This window comes from Stigmatopora argus, chromosome 8 (assembly GCF_051989625.1).
Source record: "Stigmatopora argus isolate UIUO_Sarg chromosome 8, RoL_Sarg_1.0, whole genome shotgun sequence".
Taxonomy (NCBI): Eukaryota; Metazoa; Chordata; class Actinopteri; order Syngnathiformes; family Syngnathidae; genus Stigmatopora; species Stigmatopora argus.
Genome location: NC_135394.1, coordinates 8,515,926 through 8,537,670, shown reverse-complemented (window position 1 = coordinate 8,537,670; position 21,745 = coordinate 8,515,926). Strand labels below are relative to the sequence as shown.

The 21,745-nt window shown below is 37.7% G+C and overlaps 1 protein-coding gene across 3 annotated transcripts in view; it reads left to right on the top strand.

The window, feature by feature from the left end:
- The window catches only part of pex5la (peroxisomal biogenesis factor 5-like a), a 56,535-nt gene that overhangs the window by 23,168 nt on the left and 11,622 nt on the right, over positions 1–21,745 (top strand). The window contains exons 2-8 of one of the 3 annotated variants that reach the window (XM_077607761.1): positions 5,599–5,703; positions 11,784–11,895; positions 14,297–14,494; positions 14,825–14,948; positions 15,429–15,522; positions 15,729–15,758; positions 17,645–17,740. In XM_077607761.1, coding sequence (XP_077463887.1) covers positions 5,599–5,703; positions 11,784–11,895; positions 14,297–14,494; positions 14,825–14,948; positions 15,429–15,522; positions 15,729–15,758; positions 17,645–17,740 — 759 coding nt within the window. The remainder of the gene's footprint in view (positions 1–5,598; positions 5,704–11,783; positions 11,896–14,296; positions 14,495–14,824; positions 14,949–15,428; positions 15,523–15,728; positions 15,759–17,644; positions 17,741–21,745) is intronic. The other 2 variants (XM_077607763.1, XM_077607762.1) reach the window with 2 other exon arrangements.

Sequence of the window (21,745 nt, the reverse complement as noted above, 5' to 3'; positions counted from 1 at the left end):
ACATTTTACATTGTGGTTCATATTTTATTAACATTCCCCTGGGGTTAATACATAATCAATGCACAAGAAAGACGAGTTTACTTTTCTGCCACCTCGGAAGTCTCTAATGAGTTCAGTGGCCTGAGTTGCGTTTTTGTTCCAAATTAAATAAGATTGAGAAGGAACTGATTAGAGAAGAGCAGTGAACTCATGCTTGCAATTATGGGCACAGATGGAATGATCACAATGAAACAATACAACATTGTTACATGGAAATCGGGTCATTTGTGCTTTAAGTACAAAAGAATCTTGTGTCAACACACAAACAGGTGCAATCGTGAATAATTTGACCGGTTCTCTTGCCGCCCAATTATTGCTATTCTGAAGTGGTAAATGCACATGCCTAGTTTAGTGAGCAATTACAGTAGGCTGGTACAAAAGATAATTGTTATTTGCCATGATGTGCCAAGAAGTAACTCCTGAAAATGGTCATCCCTTTGTGACAATGATGTATGAGTAAAGATGCAAATGCAGCGACACATCATTGTATTACTTTACACCAGATCAGGGTGCAATTTTCACTTCCACATTACGCGTGCCACTAATATTCTGTATTCATTAGGGGCCGCAATCCCCATCAAGTTCATGAGAGGCAATAAACAGTGGCGGGGAATGTCACAAGGAGGAAGGAAAAAAACATCTCATTAGTGCTTTTAGTGGAGATGAAATGGCAGCAATAAAATTAACACAACATTCATAAATATCACAACAGCTTATCTTGAAGCCCTACTGGAAGTCAATTGGAATACTTTATAGAACTCACATAGTGAGAAACCTCTTTCTACCACTGTAACAGTAAGTGAAGCCACGAATTCAATGCAAAAATGCATTAAGATAGAAAGTAGCTGTGTTACTTTTATTACCTGGAGCAGTTCAGAATCAATATTTATCTAACAACATGGCAAAAATAGAAATGAAAAAAACTATATGACTATATAAGATACTGTTTATTGAAAATATTAATGTGCACAGATCACCACAGCTAAAAAATAATTTGAATTCTGACTGATTAAAAAAGGCGCTATAATTAGAAATTGAAAAAAAAAACGGGAGAGTGTTAGTGTTTTTAAAAGTCTCAAACATAAGACAGATTCTGCAAAATAAAAAAAAAAAGAAGGCTCTGTCGGAAACCATTCAATGAAACAAATTAGACATAGTATTTAGGTTGCAAATGTCATTTGTTCTGCTTTGACCACCCACTCGAATTGAACTCTAAGGCGATGCTGCTGTATTCAAATAATTAGAATGGGTGGAAAGAATTTCACAGCATGAACGTGTGCATGGAATTTAAAAATATCACAGAGGATGTTCATGAAATCGTGTCAGCATGTTTACAAACAAACCACATCCAAAGCTGGTATAATGCAGTGTATGGCAGATGTCTCGACCCTCACCTCCTGCTTTTGCTCTTGATTTGAGAGAGTGAGGTCACAAACAGTGGCAGGAAAGCTTCTGCACAGATGGGACATTGATCACAGAGAACGTACGGTATATAAATACTTTACGCACATACACAGCGAGCAGAAAACTGCAGCTGCGCCTGACTGTGGCTCGCCGAGGTTGCATTAATAAATCACGATGAGGAGCCCAAAAGATATAACCTTTACACACGTCAAAGTCAATGAGATTTCTCTCACAGAAATTTTAACGGACCGTAACTAAGGTATAGGAATGTAGTATATTGGACTTTGACTTGAAATACAACACTTAAAAGATATATTAATGTCTCAGATGATTTCTCTGTATTGACTAAATCGTAAAGGTGTTTAGTAAAAGGTCGATGTTGCTATATATATCTCGATATTACATTACATGTTTCTCGCATCGATTCAAATTCCATCTGACTCGAACTTTAGATGTGTGTTTTTGGTGGAAATAAACAAGAGGTGGCTGCAATCTATACCCGTCCACTAGTTGACAGCAGTGAGCCCCCATGTCTGAACCCAATGTTTACTAAATATACTACATTTAGTCAATGAGTGTACAGTAAGTGAGTTGGCCCGTGGTGATTCATATACCTTGACCTGACTTTATTTTTAAATAACTGTTCTTTATTGACTGTGATTGGCTGGGCTGGCATGGTTCGACTTATAAAGAATAAAATGCCGAATCGTTATTAGAGCTCAAGCAGTCCAAGACGTTATTGTTGATATTTTGGGCAGTAGCAAAGTTGTTGCCATCTGTTCTTTCTTTTAAATAGGCTAAAGGAAGAAGTGAAAGTAATACACCAGGGACAAGATTTCAGCCTTACGTGATAAAGGGCAAACTAATCCCTTCTCACTGGATAAGCCTGCATCCTTCATGGGGGCACCTCAGGTTATTGTAAAGATCACAAAAACACCATAACAGTCTGACAACATGCCTACTAGGTAATGTACTATATTCGGTTAATGTATACCAGTTGGCTTTTATTTGACCTGCAACTATCTAAATGAGTACATCTTAAATCCGTTTACATGGAGTACCTCTTTGTTCTTTTCTTCCAAAGGGTAAGGTTTTTTTAAGTTATTAAAGTGGCCCATCTAGGCTTGGATTTTTCTAAAAGTTGAATTCTTATAAATATGCAGTTGACTTGAATATATATTATTTACATTTGAACTCCCGGGGCCCGGCAGATGAGTGGTTAGCGCATTGACCTCACAGTTCTAGGGTGCTAGGTTAGAATCCAGGTCGGTCCTCCTGTAGCGAATTTCCATGTTCTTCCCGGGCCTGTGTGGGTTTTCTCCAGGTTCTCCAGTTTCCTCCCAAATTCCAAAAACATGGATGGTTGGTGTTGATAGGGAGCTTGTGGTAATTGGCAATGCGTGTGGTGACTTTGACAAATTGCAGAGACTACAATCTTTCTTCAATGACAGTAAGCTTTACTGTTTCACATTTATATAGAAATATCCACTCCACACTTTCCTGTTCGCAAGTAAACTGAGCAAAGTGTCTCTTGGCCGGCAGAAAACGGCAGCTGCTGGTTGCGGAAGTCACGGTGGGAAAAAGGGAAAAAAATTACAAAGAAAAACTAGTCATCTGTCTTAAGTATTTTACTAAAGCAAACAAAATGCACATGTATAGTTTTAAATACTGCATTGTTTATTGATTTATTCTTGATACGGTTCATTTATGAACCAGGAAGTGGTCAGCTCAATTCGAGACGAGTATGCCTAGTGTTCTGTTCTAGTGGGTATGCAGAAAGAACCAAGAGGACAGGTACTTGCATAATAAGACACAGTGTGATATCACTCTTTGACCAATTTCCAAAAATAATATCATTTGCAGAACCAATTCACTTGCAAATAAGAAACTAGACTGAAGACTTACTTTTACTGGGGCACACTCCAATTTTGGAAAGTTACTTTAGTGCATTTTTAATGTGAAATGTCCAGAGAAGCAATCAGTGGTCCGTATTGGCAATTGAACAGTGTTAAAGAGTTCATTTCAAGACTCTAAGCATAACATATTTTGTGGGAAAGGATTATTGCTGCGCTGGGAAATGCCAGAGAAGCAATGAATAGACATCAGGCCACACATAAAAAAGAGGTCACAATTAAATATGTCAAACAAACGTTTAGACAATACTATTAAATGATTGGATCTGTCGCAGATGTAGAAGAAAATAATTCATATATTTGGCGAGTCAGCATTAGGTTGATGTTTTTTTTTTAAATGATCCACATTTAGGAGCCATTAGGGCAAAAAAAACACTTCAAATAGAGGCTTTGTCCCTGCCTGGTGAACAAATTTAATGGCCTGTGTTTCCTCTGAACATCTGTGAGTCTGAGTGCTACAGTGCCAATAAGCAGCTCTTGGCTGTGGGCAAAATCAAAGTCAAGGAACACCTGCGGTACAGCGATCAAAAAGTGGAGATGAAGTAGAAGGAAATAAACAGCCTGTTACATTTGAAATCCCTACAGTTATTCAAGGTGGCCTTGGCGACACGTCATTCGCGAGAAAAGATTGCTTAGTTTGGAACACAATTTCGTTGTACTTGTTACAATGACAAATAAAGCTATTCCATTCCATTCTTTATTAAAGGCACTAAAGCGGGGCCTCCAAATTCAAACAGTCTGTTTCCAACTTCAGTGTTACCTTGAGATACACATTTTAATTTGTTATGGGACAACACTGGTAAGTCAAAGCAGTTACCTTAAATTGTCTTTCCCCATGAAATGAATCGAAATGCCATTAATCCATTAGTCCCTCCTGAATTCTAAATCCAACAGTTTGTACAATGGTCTGCTGCTAAAAAAAAATTGTATGAACATATTTGAGGAAACCTCTTCCTTGTAATGATTTTTTTTTCATATTTCATTTCAGTTTTTACTTTCATTGTATCACATTTCAATTATGAAGCAGGAGTGCTACCTTACGAATTATGGTTTGTTAGTGTCTTCTTCTCTTCTTCCTCTTGGCTTGTCCCATTAAGGGTCATCACAGCGTGTCATTCTTTTCCACGTCAGTCTTTTTTGCATCCTCCTCCCTAACACTAACACCAATTGCGGATTGATCTTTTTACATGTAGCTCCTTTTGTAATACTTTACCAATATACTCACCATCTCTCTCTGGATGGGCTCAAATCATCGAAGTCTGCTCTCTCTCTCTCACTGTTGCTCTGGTGAATTCATTTCTGATCTTATCCAACCTGCTCTCCCCACTTAATATTGTAAATTCCTCCAGCTTGATGTTCTCTTTCCTTTTATTGTCATTGTCTCTAAACTGTATATCAGGGCTGACCTCACCACTGTCGTATAAACTTTGCCTTTTGTTCTAGCAGAAATTCTTGTGTCACATAAACCCTGTGACACCTTCCTCTAGCCTTTTCACCTTGCTTGGATCCTTTTCTTCACCTGCTTACCATTCTCATCGTTACTCTGGCCTAATGACCCCAAATATGTAAAGTCTTCCACCTTCACTTTCTTTCTTCCTTCTTCACAACTTTTATTTATGCACAACTATTATGTTTTACTTGGGCCAATCTTGATTCCTACCCGTTCCAACACGTTTTTTTTTAAATATTCCTTTCACTATAGACCAAAAAGTCACTGTACTGAAAAAGATTCATTGTTTAGCCAATAATTATTATCAGAAAATTAATATTTTTATATGCATTCTAATGTAGTAGTACAAGAAAGTTCATAATGAATATTAGCTGTTTACCCCTTTTGCTGCACCACTTTCCTCTGATGTGGTGCATTGCTGGCTATAAGCAGATGTGTAAACATGGAGGTATATCATTACGTTAAGTGGTGGTCGACATTCCGCGCACACACAACAACTGAAGCCCATTTATCAATGTAAAATCTCAATGCGTCAATCCACCATCATAGTGACGATAAGTACCGTTGTGGATAATCATGCTTATCAAAGTCTTAACCCAACACATTGTGTAGTGACTTTTCATCGTCATAGTCTTGTGGATGTTTTGTAACCGTGGAGAGACTCACATTACTGTAGTTTTTCCATCATCATAAGATAAAGTCTTGTATGTAAGGCACCCTGGATAAGAGGCAAAGTATTGAGTTGTCACTGAACTGTCCTGACACAAGTCATTGTTGATTTCACTGTTGTAGGGCAAAGACTCTAGGGCTGCAGATAAGACTGTTGCCATGGTCCTGAAGGAGATACCAAGTAAGGCGTCATCTGAAGGGAAGCCCCTCCTCACGGTGACTAACAAGGTGGGCAGAACCATTTCAGAACATGTGCTGCCTCCAAGCTGTCCTCCTATGCTGGTTGTGCAGATGCAATAACAAAACTTTGTTATTATGTTGTGACAGTTGTAAATACAGAGGTTTCTGTATTGGGATGGAGTGGAATCAAATACCATTGTGCATCATTATTTATAATACTAATGATACACTTACTTAAGACATTTATTGTTGATTAAAGATGTGCTGTTGCACACTTAATAACAACTTTGGCTATAGGGTTAAGTCTAGGATTCACTTTCATGTACTCGAGGTTAAATGACTTTCAATTTGTTACAATTGATGCTAAGGGAATTGTAATTTAGTCAGTTGATTATAACACCAATTGAATTTTAAAAAATAAGCACAAAGTTTGGTAAAACTGTAACAGTTCACACATTTGAATATCAACTGCATTACTTTTTCAGCAAAGGAAAAATGCTGGTGTTTTTTTAATTTAATTGTAGAGGAGTTATTTCTGACATCTTTAATCAGAAAAGTAGAAACCCAACACAATGATTATCACTCTTTTCATTACAATGCAAAACCTGATGTTGTAGCCCTGCACATCAATATTTATCCTATTAGTGTGTTTCCAGAAGGGATTACCAAAAGGTTCAATGCGCATTTCATCTCACTAATCAAATCTGATAAACCTCCTCATTAAGTTTTAACACCTCATAAGCAGTACATCAAAAAGTATTTTCTAATGACACACACATACAGTACACCTGTACCGATTAAGCTCCGTATTGTGCTTCTTTGCTGCCTGACTGCGTTTGGATAAAACAAATGCATGTGCTTCTTTATGTCATCTAGCATTCCCATCTGATTCTATAGCCTGCAACATGTTTTTTATTCAACTGATCCAATGTCTTGTTTGACAAGCTGTCACGCAACCATTTATACCTGAGGCTCCGTATTCCCGTTTATTGTGAATAGTTTGGACAGCAGATTGAAAATGCACAACACCATATTTATGATATTTTAGATTACAATATCAGTACTGTTACGGCGGAGGAAAGAATTTTTTTTTTCAACTATATGTTCCTCAAATATGTGAACATACATATGCTTGATGTTAAAATATTTTAGGTCTACCGAATGTCTTTATCAATTAAGTGGAGGAGATTTTTGTTTTTAGTTTTGCATTCAGATGTTAGTCAATACCAAGACAGCTATCGGTGACAGGGGTTGTTGTTGCCAAATTATTTTATGTCTTTTATTTATTTAGTGTTTCATTTTTTAACCAAAAGTTTCAAATGCAGTATTTCTGAGTATTTTAAGAGTGAGTGTATGAAAGTCTGTTTTCAGTGTAGTACACTCTGATGGAAGCAGCTGTTTTAAGACAGTATTTTGTTTCAGAGAGCAGTTGCTTAATAATTTATGCTTGAACCATGGGAAGAAAGAAAAACAATTTGGTTGTTTGTATTTGATATTAGCTTAGAGTGTAAAAAAAGAAACTTCTTGAAATCCTTATTGATAAATCAATTCAGCGCTAAATTCAACTTTAATTCATTCCAATTTGACCTACTTGTCAATAACATCTATGCTGTGTAAAGCTTGTGTTGACTATAGATTGAATCGTTTTTAAGTTGACACAAGAAATCGCATGCAACATCTTTTTTTGTCCAATGTCCAAAATATATATAGTATACATCTCTTTAGCATACATTTTTAAGGTGTACTGCGTCTTAACTTGGTGTCACTTGGCAAGTGACAGAGGCTAAGTGACAGGCTCAAGATCCTCAAACCACACATCAGGTCAAGTCAAGTTTATTTGTAGAGCGCATTACTCCGCAGATCTCACTTGATTGTACTGACTCAGGGGTGAGTGTCCCGAACATAACCTCCCAGAAAGCCTTCACTTGGATGAAAGAAACACACACTTGGGAAGGGGTTATAAAAACACTCTCATTCCCATGAGTAAAAATACTGCATGACAACATCTGTCTTTACGCCTCATAAAAAAAACTGCCTGTTTGCCAGGAAAATTGTGACTTGCAAAATAAATTCAACCTCGAATGTAAAGAAATCCTCAATTTTACAAGTTTAGAAGAATGTTTGAGTTGTTTGGTCTGCCTATGATATATCAATAATCTATGAAGTAGATTGACAGACATCTAAAAAGGTCACCGCAACAGGTGGTCTGAGATATGTTACCAATGTTTTAGATTAGATTAGAACTTTATTTTATCCCGTATTCGGGAAATTTCTTGGTTGCAGTAGCAAGACAGACACAAGACACACAAGACATTGTAGACCTAGGTAAAAAACAATCCAAACAATTTCAATCCAAACTATTGTTTCTAATGTTGGTTGCAAAAACCTCAAGTAAAATATATGTACATATATGTAGTTGTGATAGAACACTTGGGAGTGACTACAATTCACTCGGAATGAAATTACTTTATCCGTACCAAGCAAAGACCAAATTATTCAATACAAACTGAAGGTGAAAGAACTGAATGAAACTGTCTGTAAAAGGAGCCCAGGTTCGAACCACTAACTTTATTCTTTTCTAAAAATGTTCCTTTATATAACCTATTCCAATCTCACCTTGAAGGATCTGACAAGTTTCTAAAATTCCCCTGATAGCAATCTTTGAAGGCTCTCTTGAGTGAAGCCCAAGTGACGCAATTAGTAGAAGTTTTCCATTACATAAGTTACTAGATGAAAGGATTTTTTTCCCTTAAAGCACAAATTGTTGAGGTGCTTTGCATGGAGGCACAAAGAAAAATGCCTCAATGTTGCAAGCTCACCTCCCTGTAGAGCTAGCACAGGGCTTTTAATTAGTGTTTGTCTGCTACCTGACAGCCACTATTGCACAAAACAATTTCTCAGATTTAATATGGACAAACAATTTCCCATATTCTCCAGATGTTTTGGGGCAGAGAAGACGTGTTCTCATATTCCCCATTGAGATGCTGTTCTTAATCAAATTGTGAATAAGTATGGATAGTCTTAGATCATGTAACCTGAGTTCGCTTATGACATTTCACAGCTAGATCTACAGGATCAACCAGGCTTGAAATTCAAAGACAATTTGTTTTTGCTGTCTTTGTACCGGACTTTTGCCATATTCAATCGGCATTAGCCATTTTATGAATATCTGTCAGCTATTATAAGTGTTAAAATTTGACAATATAGTAATAACCTGGATTTTGCGGTGACTATGTTATACAATATGGCAAGGTAATTTTCATAAACTGGAACAAAACATTCAGAGCCCACTTTAAACATTTAAAATTGTGAATATTTTGTACATTTAGTGACACCACAGTACGCAACCATAGAAAACTGATCATGTTCTAGTGGTCTCAAGATTCTTGCTGGTAGCGCCAAGTGAGAGCCAATCACACTAAAATTGGCTCTATGTCCGGTTGGCACTCGTTATAGTTTATCTGGCATCAAGGTTTAACCGACTGAGTTACAATTTAACCTATAGCATCAGTCAACTGTCTACATCTTCATATTGTCTAAAAACCTTTTGAAAAATTGATAAGATGGAAATGGCTGCATGCAGGTCTTTTGATTGACTTGGCTGACCTTCACTCAGTCATAACACTGTAAACATCACTCCGGAGGGACTGACAGCAGAAAGACTGGCGTACGCAGATATTTTTACGTTCCTGGAGTCTAAAATAAGGAGGAAACGTGTCCTGCGTCTTCTATCAATCTGGTCTACTTTAACCCAAAATAAAGGGTGATGTGAAAAATGGTTCCAGTTTTATTGGTTGAAAGCAACTCTTACATGTCACCAAGAAAACAATTTTGCAACCACAACAAAAATTTATATTCCTCGGAGGATGTGTCTCTGCTTATCATTTACACTTCTAATGTGTCTCCTGTTATCATTTACAGTTTTAATGTGTGTCCTGTTATCATTGACACTTCTAATGTAAATGTGTGCATTTACGAACGGCGTTTGTATCGTTGATACATTTTTCCCTGCACCCTAACACTCAGTGCAGTTTTCTTTTTTTTTTAATCACAGGTAGACACTTTGAAAAATGACACCTAGAACGTATTTGTTGGATTATTATTTCTCTGAACAATCCAGAATGTCTTCATATTATTTTGCCTTCCCGAGGTGGCGCCGAGAGCGATACATGGGATCTCTAATGAATGAAAAAAACATGCCTCCAGGTATTTTCAGATAGCAATGACAAGCCTGGTGTAGCTCAAGGTAACCATAACATCAAATCATCCATTTTTACGTGGGTTTCTGGATCCTATCCCAGTTGACTTTAAGTGAGTGGTAGAGTACAAAGAGTAAACTGGTTTCCAGTTATTCAAAGGGCTGAGATATAGGTCTTACAAGGCAGAATTGTGGTACTCCAATGGACTCCGATTGTATGTCATCTATCAATTTGGCCTAATATACCCAAATTAAAAGTGTTGTAAAAGTAGTCCAGATTTAAAGGCTAGCAGGAACTATTACAGATGCCAAGCAGATTTTTTTGCTAGCACAAGAAAATTGGCATTTAGTAACATATGTCCCTAGTTATAATGTACGCTGTGCCTATTTTATCATTTAATTGTATTATGAATAGCAAAAAAATAAATAGTACAAAGAAATCTAATTTTTTTGCCCGTCTTTAACAAAATTATTTCTGAATATCTCAAGCTCAACAGACTAAATGGGAATTCATGAGCTACCATAAATCTGCAATTAATTGATGCATAATTAATAAGCCCACAGAACAAAAAAAATGCATATACATCTATAGAGTATACCAAATTGAATTTGGATTCATTCCAAAATAATGTAGGACTAGTTAGTCTCCTCACCAAGAACGAAAAGAATAACAAAGCAAACGAGACTTGGAGCCCTCTATTAAGACGGCCTTAAAAAGTCAAAGGCGCAATTTCAGGGCTAGACTATCGTGACGGGGAACAGATCGAGACAGGATCGCACCCAATCATCTATTCTCGGTGCTCGCTAGGGCAGAAGGATGTCATTTGACGGATGTGTCTGTAATGTGTAACTTGGTGTATGTGTCTGTGTGTCTTTGCCTACCACATTTTTCTCCCCACTAATTGTTACGTAGCTTGTTTGTGAAACATAAGATAACATTAATGAAATTAATTAAGCCAGACTCATTGCCTCTGTAAAAGGTCAGTATTCAATTATTAATCTGGAGTCTTAATCAATCAAACATATCCAAACAAACTTTCAATCAGTCAAGAAGCATAGTAAGTAAGCCCTTAGTCACTTATACCGCAACATCGAGTGTATGCTCAAAAACAGCTTAGTGAAATTACCTCCACTGGCTCATTCTTTTGCAGCACCAAAAAATTAATGTGGAACACAATAATAATCCATTCTCTCAAATTTACATTTTCACTTTGTTGGCCAAGTAACACAGGCTCTCGAAACCAAATGTGCACCAACCCAAGCAGACGTCAAGATTCCCTGTGTTATGCATCATTTAAAATGGCTTGGATTTTAATACACATTAAAATTCCACATTGAAATACAGCCCTGAGGGCAACCGCAAATGTCAAGTTTTCTTGCTGCCAAACACGCAAGCTGACACCGACGCTTACCTTTCCTCTAGGACACAATAGGCTCTTGGCTCCAAAATTAGGATTCACTGATTCAGCCTTGAAGGTCCTTACTTTAAGAAGGCAGCATTGAATGGGGAAACATTCTACGGCTGCACTAGAAGATTGCTGTATTGCAATGGGGGAAAGAAAAAATTGCATTTGGATGGTATGGGAAGAGAGATAAGCAATGTTCTGTTATTGTTTGGGACTCATCCAGTAGATCTGAAACAAGCTCATTAAGCTTACAGTAGAGACTGGTTAATTCATGATGTGTTGTTGTTCACTAATTCTGAAATAATTAGTTTTAAAGTCGATGGCAAAAAAGAAAAGAAAAAATATATACATTAGTATTTACTATATTATTATTGCTGTTATGTTAGTGCTGCTTTTACTTATTGTTTTTCTAGTTGAATATGCATTGTTTACCTGTTCTTGTCTAACAACGACTTCTCATGCTTGCCGGATAGAACATTCGGTTTTTATAACTTGAAAATTATTTTGTGGTTTTGTGCTTTCAGCTGGTGGGTGAGCAACAAGAGAGTCGCCCGCTTCTGAGCCCATCCATTGACGATTTTCTTTGCGAGACGAAGTGTGATGGGCTTTCCCGGCCAGTGACCTCTAACACCGCAGGTACAAAAGATTGACACTCCGATGTGGTTCTGCAAACACTTTGCTTACTTCTCTCAAACACCTAACATACTTTCTTTTGTCACTAATATCAATCGTTCTCACAACGTGTACAGTTGATTGATTGCGAGTCTTTTTTGATCAACAAAAAAGAACTGCAACGTTTTCATGCATCCTAGGATTCATCCTATTATGCAAAAGCAGGATCCTCCCACAGTTTAAATACATTCTGGTGAACTGGATTTTGGTGTGATCCTTTGTCAGCCTGTCACACAATGTGATGGACTCAAGAAGCAGTGAATAATGTTGAGCAGGAGTAAGCAAGCGAAGAAAATCAATGCAGAATTTTAATTACAAGTTCAAATATATGCAAATCCACCAATGGATCGCTGTACAGATTTTTTTTTTACTGCCAGAGACATTTCAAGTGTAGTATGCAAGATAAAAAATAAAGCAGAATAAAAAAGCACTATGTTAGATAGAGGAATACATATTGGTAATGGAGCTGCCTCGGTGGAGGGGTGGTTAGCACCTCGGCCTGTTTTTGCCACGTACTTTGGTTTCTTCTCACGTTCATGGTAGGCTGGTTGAACATACTCAATTGGCCCTAGGTATGGTCGTCCTTCTCCAATTCAGGGTATCCCCGGCCTGTGTTCCAGCGCACCCCACAACCCTTGAGTATAAGCGGTTTGGAAAATGAATGAATGAATGAATATTGGTAATGGAGCTTCACTCTGATAATGAACGAGCATAACTGTAATAGAACTCCTCAAGACTGTGGTTGTTCGTCACCACTGGTGTCTCTATGCAAGCTAAAATTCGTAAATGCCAGAGAAGGTTCTCATCACCCGCTTGTCAACACTGATCTTCAACATGCGGTAGTGGTTTAACAACTGATGACATCATTTCATCATTTAAACCAACAGTATGTGATCTCCAGTGGGGCAATCCACTCAGGTCTCCACCCAAGAACCATGACAAAAATGCTGATATAAAAATTAGACCTCACAGTCTGAGTCATTGTCATTTTGCCAGTCTCATTAAATGGCATTCTCCAGGGTGTCAAAACATTAAGAAAAACCCGCTTTGAAATGAACCTCTTTGTTTCTTTTTCATGCAAACTTCTCTTCAGGCAATGTCCTCCCTTGAGTGCATCGCCCCAATATTTGTAATTGTGCATGTCATCTAAATAGCGTAAGTCACGGGTGACAAGCATACGCTCTGATTACACCCAGATTTCAGTCAACAAACCCTCTCAGCTGGTTATCATGAAACAGCAGCATGCCAATTATCTTGTCATCCTTTTGCAGCTTTGAGCTCTAGGGGGTGGGTGGGGGTCTTGCCTTGAGATTCTACAAATGTGAATTTTAATAGTTACCACCCATTGTATGAAAATGTACACCTAAATAAATACAAGTGGCAATCAGAGAAAAACAGTGCAATTACAGGATGCTAATGGAACTGATGATGCAAAACAGTAGGATATTGCTATTCAGAAAATTGTCAACGTCATTTAAAAAAAACAATTATAGTGTTGATTTTTATTTCTTTTTTTCGATGTCAGGTACTGGCAATTCTGATTATTAAACTCTGCAACTGAAAAATATGTGATGTTATGCGACGTGATGTCAGAAAATGTAGTTAATTTGGATGTCAAAGAAAAGAAACGAAATTGCACACAAGAGCCATTGGCCTCCCTTCCTGAGGCCATAAAATGTATCATGAAAGTCAATTAAATAGAACGACAATCCTCGTTGTAGGCCTGAGATATATTTAGATTTCTTTCAAAACAATAGCACCATATTATTAGGTGCTGACTCACCTAGATTTTTCTCCCTAGACAACCTAAAAGCTGTCATCTGAAGTCATCGACAGACAAATAAATATCCATGTATTTTTTTACAAAAAAGTTTTTTTTCCACCATTCAAATCTGTTCCTTGAATAATTGATACATTGCAGTGAGTTTTATCATGGTCAAAATATATAAATTCATGCCAGTATAAAGTTAATGTTTCTAATGGTGGCTAAGATGCTGCTTGCTCTTTTATTTCAGTGTTTTCATTACATATCCTTTTAAAGATGTTTTTTTTTAATTAGCATAAGCCGTGACTTTAAGTTGCTATTTCTGCTGGCTCACAATTTGCAATGTATGTATTTATAAGAAGATATCTGACATATTCAGATGAGAATAGCACTTTTTATTAACCAGATACAAGATATTGCAATCTAAAGTCTACAATTGGCAGGAATTGAGTATCCTGGGAAGACGAGAAATAATTTGTGCTTTCTGCTCCATCTGGGCATCGCATTCCCTATTGAAGCCAGTTTGGAAATTATCAAACAGCTAAACAAATTCAGATTTACTGAGCATGGAAGTTCCAATAAAAATGTTGTGTTTGGCAGTTCTGTCGTCAACATTGGATCTACTGGACCTCAGTGAGCCAAGCGAGCAAAAAAACAACAAAGACAGGAAGAGTCCCCGTCCGTCCCGGCGTGAAAAGCAGAGCAGCCCGCAAAGAAAAAAGACTGCTGAAACAGAGCTCATCCAGGTGGAGAGAGAACAGAGGACGCGGACACCAGAGAGGGCGTCACTGGACTCCGGTATGGTTGCTGTGCAAACATAGTGAGGAAGAACTCACCAGGAACTAATTAAGCAATTCATTTAACAGCAGTGAAGTAAATAATTCATGGCATCAAGTATATCCCTGTTTCTATTTGTAGGAAAAAACATCTTTGAACTGCCAGTAGTTGATATTTTTAGAGCACTGCCTTTTTTTGCACTTAGTTTGACATCTCAGACTCTTAGTGTTTTTTCTGTCCAAATTTCCATTTAACTTACTTTAAAAACAACTTTAAAATATTTTTCTTGCCTCCTATCCTAAATTCAACCAGCTTAGTAGTGATTTTATTCATTCTTACCTCTGTTTTCAGCAATCAGTGGTTCACCTTTGGATAAATGGGAAGACTTGAACCCCAACCCCGAGCGAAATGGTAACAGAAAGTGGAAATTGGAAAGACGGCGTTCATCCAAAAACTCCTCGAATGAATTTCTATGGTAACCATTGTCCTGGAAAATAATGGTGTAATTTCTGTATGCTGAAGGGCCCTATTTTCTTAGAGTATCCATTTACTTTGCTGAAAAATACAGCGCAAGTGCTAATTTCACAATGGAGCTCTTCCACATAATACACCCGTGAGTTCTGCTTTTGCCAGTTGCACATTAACCTTCCACTGAGCAAACCAGTTTCTCCATCTGTTGGGTAAAGGACGAGTAAGAGAAACTTCCCAATGTTTAAGGGGACTAAAAGAAGCCTGATCATTAATGCAAAAGGTTCTGCAATGTTCATATCTACAACATCTATGAACTCTAGACTTGAAGCTGTTCGTGACATTTAATTCTAGTTATACATTTAAAAGTATAACCATAAATGGTCTTGTTGTAGATGAATTCTATGTTAAAATGTCTAGTGTAAATGATCTACGACAAAAAATCGGATTGTAAAAATTGATTTCAGCTACTTCTGTGTTATTTTAGGTCCATTGACTGTAAAACCCAATTAGAGCCATCAAATAAGAATTGTGTGGACGCAAACACCAAAGCGGAGCCAGAGTCAGCTTTAGCGTCTCAAGTAAGTCCTCAGTGTGATGTTGTTGGGAGCAATCATTTTTATTGTTGAAGTCATCAGTCTTGAAAAGAGATCCTGCTTGCAATTATTACATTTATTAACTGACATTACGACCCTGGAACAAACCATTACTACATGTTAACCCTTCAAGTTTGTGTGTGATTGTTCCGCCATCATTTGACCTAACACCTACAATTCTTCCATTTCAGCTCAACCGACAGTATATTAGTGGAAGACATGTAAGCCTCCCTATGCATCCTTTCATTTCATATGGAAAGACTTCCAACATTTGCACCGCAAAAATAGCCTGGCACCATTTCATGAAATTTGATTTCCAAAATGAGCAGCTTAACTTAATGCTGAAAGGCTCTTTTGGGGAATTCCAGATTGCTCCTTGTGGTGCTACATGGTCCAAATGTCAAGTGCTTTCTTGCTGGGTGGATGTCTGTGCAGGTCTGCCAAAGGGGTCTTATTTCTGATGCCATTATTAGATTAATAGCCTATGAATTATTGAGCCGTTTTACTCTGAGCCCATTAGTGTTGATCTCATCGAGCTAGCTAAGCATACGTCACCTTTTCAGCACGTCCATTAATGATTAATTTGGTATTAAAGATAGCCGTCCAAGATGGATGGGAGTTTCAACAAGCACCGTACTCCAAATTAGTTGCGTTCAAGAGTTGCACAGTTCATAGTGTAGTCTCCAAAGTACACACACAGCGTGCGTGAAAATACTGTGGGTGTATTTTGCAAAATAATCTACAGAACAATTGGACAGTTCTTTGGGTGTCAAAAAGTGATTTTGTCCAGGAATGCTATCTCCTTAAAATGCATTGGAATTTTGTCTCTCTGCCCTCAAATACTTCTCCTCAGAATGCAGACAATAAATCGATGAATAAAATAGAAAATACCACCAAAAATACAGAATAATTCAATATGCATTTTTCAAAATGCCAAAAGTAGACAAAATCCAACTAGTATAAACTATATACATGTATAATCATTAGCAAATGTGTGTCTATTCAATGTCATTCTATTCTATTTCGATCCATTTCAGCAATTTATCCTTATTAGGGTGCCGGGGGAAATAGAGCATATCCCATTTTGATTGGGCAAAACATGCAGGACTGGTCTCCAACCAGTCCTAGGCACATAGAACAACAGAGAATGAGATTCGAACCTTAGATTTTTTAAGCTTTTGTCCTAACCACTAGGGTGCTGTGCTGTCCTTTGTTCAAATTTTAAAGCAAAATTATCTCAGTGTGAGATCCATTCTTTTTTTCCAAAAGATGAATGAAAAACAGGTGAGTCACTGAATTGGTCTTATTCGTATCTTCACATCTTTAATAGTGAGCGTAATCTAATGATTATTTTTTTTATCGTGCTCTGTCTTAGCTTGTAAAGAGGCTTTTATCAGGTTTTGGGCTGAATTTTCTCTACCGTGATGTATAAATAGAAAAAAAACATGAAATGAAAACAGCACATTACTGTCATCCATCCATCACACTGAGATTATGTAACCCATTCCAGGGGACAACGCTAAGTCCACATAGACATTTTAATTCATGAGTCTGAAATAGATTTGATGACCTCATGTTTCCCTATCTTCATTCCATAGAGTCGTTACAATAAATCTCACTTCTTAACGTGAAATCGTTCAACCTATGCTGTGCTAATGTGCAGCTATTACTGCAAATTTGCTGAGCTGCTCGGTTTTAGATTTAACTATGAGATGTTTGAAGTGAGACCTGTGAGGCGGTCAGCGTATTTTGGGGTGTACAATCGCACCGTGCAGGTGCACGAGAGCAGATGGCGGGACGGGGTGAACCCGAGAGAGGTTGGCTGAGTACAGCACGGCGTTGGGGATGAGGGTTGGGCCGCTGGGCTGCTGACACGAGTGATTGAGCTAAGCATGTCAGGGGCTTTGTTGAGGAGGAGATATTCACTCGTCCCTGAGAAAGCAGACAAGGCTGACCCCCGCACACGATCCCTGCCTGTCTCCCTTTGGCTGAATTTGTGCCTGCGTGTGAGTAATGGGCTATACATGTATGATTAATGGACTGTGTTTCTGCATATAGTACATAATATATGCTATGAATTGTGCGTTTGCACGTGCTTGTGTAACAGGCTCGTCTAACCAAGGATCAGCGGTGGGGCAGCGCCCTCCTCTCCAGACATCAGTCCCTAGAAGAGGAGTTTGAGCGAGCCAAGGCTGCTGTGGAGGTAGGCAGACTGTCGCTTGACCTTGAGAGGGGTAGAGAGAGAGAGCCATGCTACATGGCAGAGGTTTTAGCTGTTTTTATGGAAGTTTGTTTACACGATACTTGTCACTTGTGAAGCAACGAAATGCGCATTTTTGTTCTGTACCACTGGTTAGAAAAGTAAGGCTCTTCACTTTATTACGGTGAAAGTTTCGTGTTCTCATGGAATCCTTTTTTTTCGAGTTTAATGGCTCCTTGTCCACATCATTTTTAATAACATTCCTGTTCAGTGATGAGCTTTTATTGATCTGTTTAAAACTTTTTCTTCACTATCAAAGGTACTTTGTTTCATTTGTTGCCATTCATAGCAATAGACATCGATTCTGTTTTAAGGGGGTGGGCTGGCAGTCATTGAGTTAAAACAAAGTAAGGTCAACTGGTAGCAGTCTTGACCATTCGGTAGTGTTTACTAATCTTTGCACCCCCCGCGACCCTTGCCGATGTCATGTCTAGTACAAGGTCAGCTATATCACACTGTTTTTTTCAGAATAGCTATACAAAGCCCACTTTTTCCCCAATATTGGCAGCGAACTCTGCACTATTGAGTTGCTTGACCGAAGACTACATGCTGTTGCATGCTGCGTTAATAAATAATAGAGCCGGCGGAGACAGGAAAAATGGTCCGAAAGTGAAAGTAGCAGTACAGCACACTTGCCCACTTGGGGGATTCCATCCTAAAATTAGCGCTGATGTCACAGATTCTGTCAGCATTTAGCCCTCGCAATATTTGTCGTCAGAGCCGCTGGAGGCCATGTTTGAGTGGGAGATATTTAAAGGAAGAGAGACAGAGAGCACTGGGGCATGGATCATTGATTGGTAACAGGATCTCCAGACTTTGAATGAGGCAGACTTCAACTATGGAAAAACCTGCATGCTTGTGGTCCACCCTTTGGGTTTCAGTTTTCATCAATATCCACAATCAGATCATTTTAGTTCTTGCATTCCCTAAAGGGTCAAAAGTATTGCCATGCCTAGTGGTTCCATCAACAGAAAGAGTAATGAAATAGAAACAAATATAAAAGCTGGAGATTGTGCCGTTCTGTTGTCTGACAAGGAGCACTGAAAAAATGTTGATTGCTGCATAAGAGTCTTACCGTAATTCCTAACCTAGTAGTTTTTATTGGTGAAAATATACTATACTGATTATTAATTATAGAATGTCTCCTCATTCAAAATGTGTTTTTATGTTGTATGTGTTTTTGTTGTTATGTTTTTTGTCATGTATTAGGCAGTGACAAGTACTTCCTGTACTCCCAAAAAATGGCCAAATTTTGGGAGTTAGTTTAAATAGCCACTTTAAGAAAATCAAATTAATGCATAGGAAGAATAAACTGTATAAATAAACTGAATAAACTAAAGAAAATGCAGTGGTAAAACCAATTTGAACAAGTTCGATCAATGCATTTTATTTTTAAAAAGGAAATAATCTCTAAGAAAAAATCAGTTGTTTATTTTAAGTCTAAGATGCAATATAGAGTAAAGAGCATACATTTGGTATATACCATTTTGGAAGTAGTCAATTTGATATTTCATTTCATTTTTTAAGATATAGCAGGAAAAAAATGTAAGAAAAGTTAGAGCCACATAGACAGCTGATGAAAAAGCTCTCCCAAATGTCATCGATTTGATAAAATTGCCCCTGATTATAGTAAATGTAGCTTTTATGGCATGACAGATCAAAATAGAAGGCTGAAATGAGGAATGTTGAAATGGTTTGAAATTGATGAATAATAGCGGGTGATGTAACATTTTCTCAGTGCGTTAGTATCTCTTCATGCTACATTAGGGCACTTTCAATTACTCTCGGCATTTTGTGTTGTTATGCTTCACTTGGGTAATGTAGAATAAATTGTCACTTGTTTTGGGTTAAAGATGAGTGGGCTCTATTATTACCTATTGTCTTTTAGAAGATCAGCACAATGTGGTCTTGCTTATTATCAGATGCTGAGTTGTTTGCCAGATTGTGCTCTCAATCCACATATATATAAACAAGGTGAATAATCAATGCTTTTATCCTCAATTCAACAGCAAGAAAAGTGAAGTCTGATTGCAGTTTGGTGGCTAGGTTTTGCACAAAAAAAAATAATATCTTGTAGTAGGAATTAAAAGTGTAAGTGGAGGACACATCAAGTAGATGTTAAAAGGACGACAACAACAACAAGAACGTTGTTGTTTATTGGCAAGTTTTCACAGAAGACCCTCATATTTTACTTAGCAGCCTGGATAGAAACATGTTGTTTGTTGACGTTATTAATCCCGTTCTGCAATTTTATCACAAAAAGTAGAAGTGGACATGCAAAGTTGACTTAGAAACTTGTTTGACCTTAACGTTTTAGTCAAATTCCAAGTTGCGCATTGTAGTTTACAATCTAAAAGTTCAATTCAAATCAAATTGAACATTGTAACGTCACCTTTTGTTGACAAACTGCCTAACGATAAATGCTCCCCTAAATTGCTACTTGGTATTTCTGCCGACAGAGCAGAAAACTGCACATGCTGAGCTATGTGTTATCACCGACATTCACATCATTGGTAATTGCATTGTGTGGTAAAATACAACCGAGGCAGTTTGTACCGACCGTTAAGTGTGTGTTTTTCCCTTATCGCGTCTCCGCATTTCTATTTAAGTCTGACTAGCCGTGTGGACCCGGGCATAGTTGTCAGGGGCTTGTTAGCACTGAAAGGCCAGGCCAGCCCTGCTCAGGAGACGATGGTGAAGTTCCATGTGTCACTCATGAGTAATGAAACTTTTTGGGATGTAGGGCCAAGATGGATAACCCCTTTTATCGCTTTCTTTTTTCTAAGGCATGTTCTCAGGCTTGCAGAGCTTTTAGCGGAACAATGGATTCCATTGAAAATGTTCTGAGATCTTGCCAGTAAATGTATAGTCAATGAGCAATGTAAATTCAATAATCCTAAGGGCTCTGGATTCCTACACTGTTCTCCAAAGTTGATTGAAGCTATCAAATTTGACTATGACTGCCTTTTCGTCTAGCGTATATGCTTTGCAATTACTGCCACCCGCCCAAATTCAAACGGATTGGACGTCTGTCCCTACCAATGGCAGGGAAAGTGCTAATTGACTGATAAAATGTGTGCTTCATATTCATCTTGAATACATATACTGAAGCTCCTCTGCGACATAATTGAGAAAAAAGCTCTATTAAAATGGATGGGCGAAGCTAAACACCCCATTATATAGCATTTTATCAGCTAAAAAATAAAAATTACAAAAAAGATCACTATAGAATAAAATAAAATATCTTTGAAGAGCATGTAATAATGTAATTAATGCCTTTGAATCCCCAGTAACACAATATTCAGCTACATTAATGAATAGAGTATGTTAATTTGAGCTACCTAAATGTTGCAGGAGAGGATGAGGACAATTAGTCACTAGGGCAACATAGTGTTCTGCTTATTGGTTCATTCACGTGCAAAAGACTCCTGTAGATTTACTAGGATAAGACCCCATTTACATACATTTGAATAGATGTTTTTCTATTTGCAATGGTCATTTGAATTTACATGCAAAATTTGTCTGTAAATTAAAAAAAAATGACGCTTTGCACCTTTGAGATCAAGATACAAGTCGCACATAGTACTCATGTACTGCATGCTTGTTACTCTAGCAAAGATTAATAATCAACGTGTATGTGCAGTAGTTTGGGATGCCATGAATGACTGGCAAAGTACCCTTGAGGCAAACATTTGTTTGGTTTTGCCTCAGCTCTGTTGATATTGCCTTCATTTTCTGTTGTCAACATGTATTCATGGCGCAGCCCATTCATTTTTATAACATACTACATTCTGCTTCATACCGTTCATTCTGAACAACATGGGTATTCAATACACTTCAGTGCTACATGGGTTGTAAATTAACTTGCCTTGTTTCACATAATTGAACTGACAAACCCAGTATTATGTAATATAGAAAGAACAATTTTACTACTACTGTATATTTCAT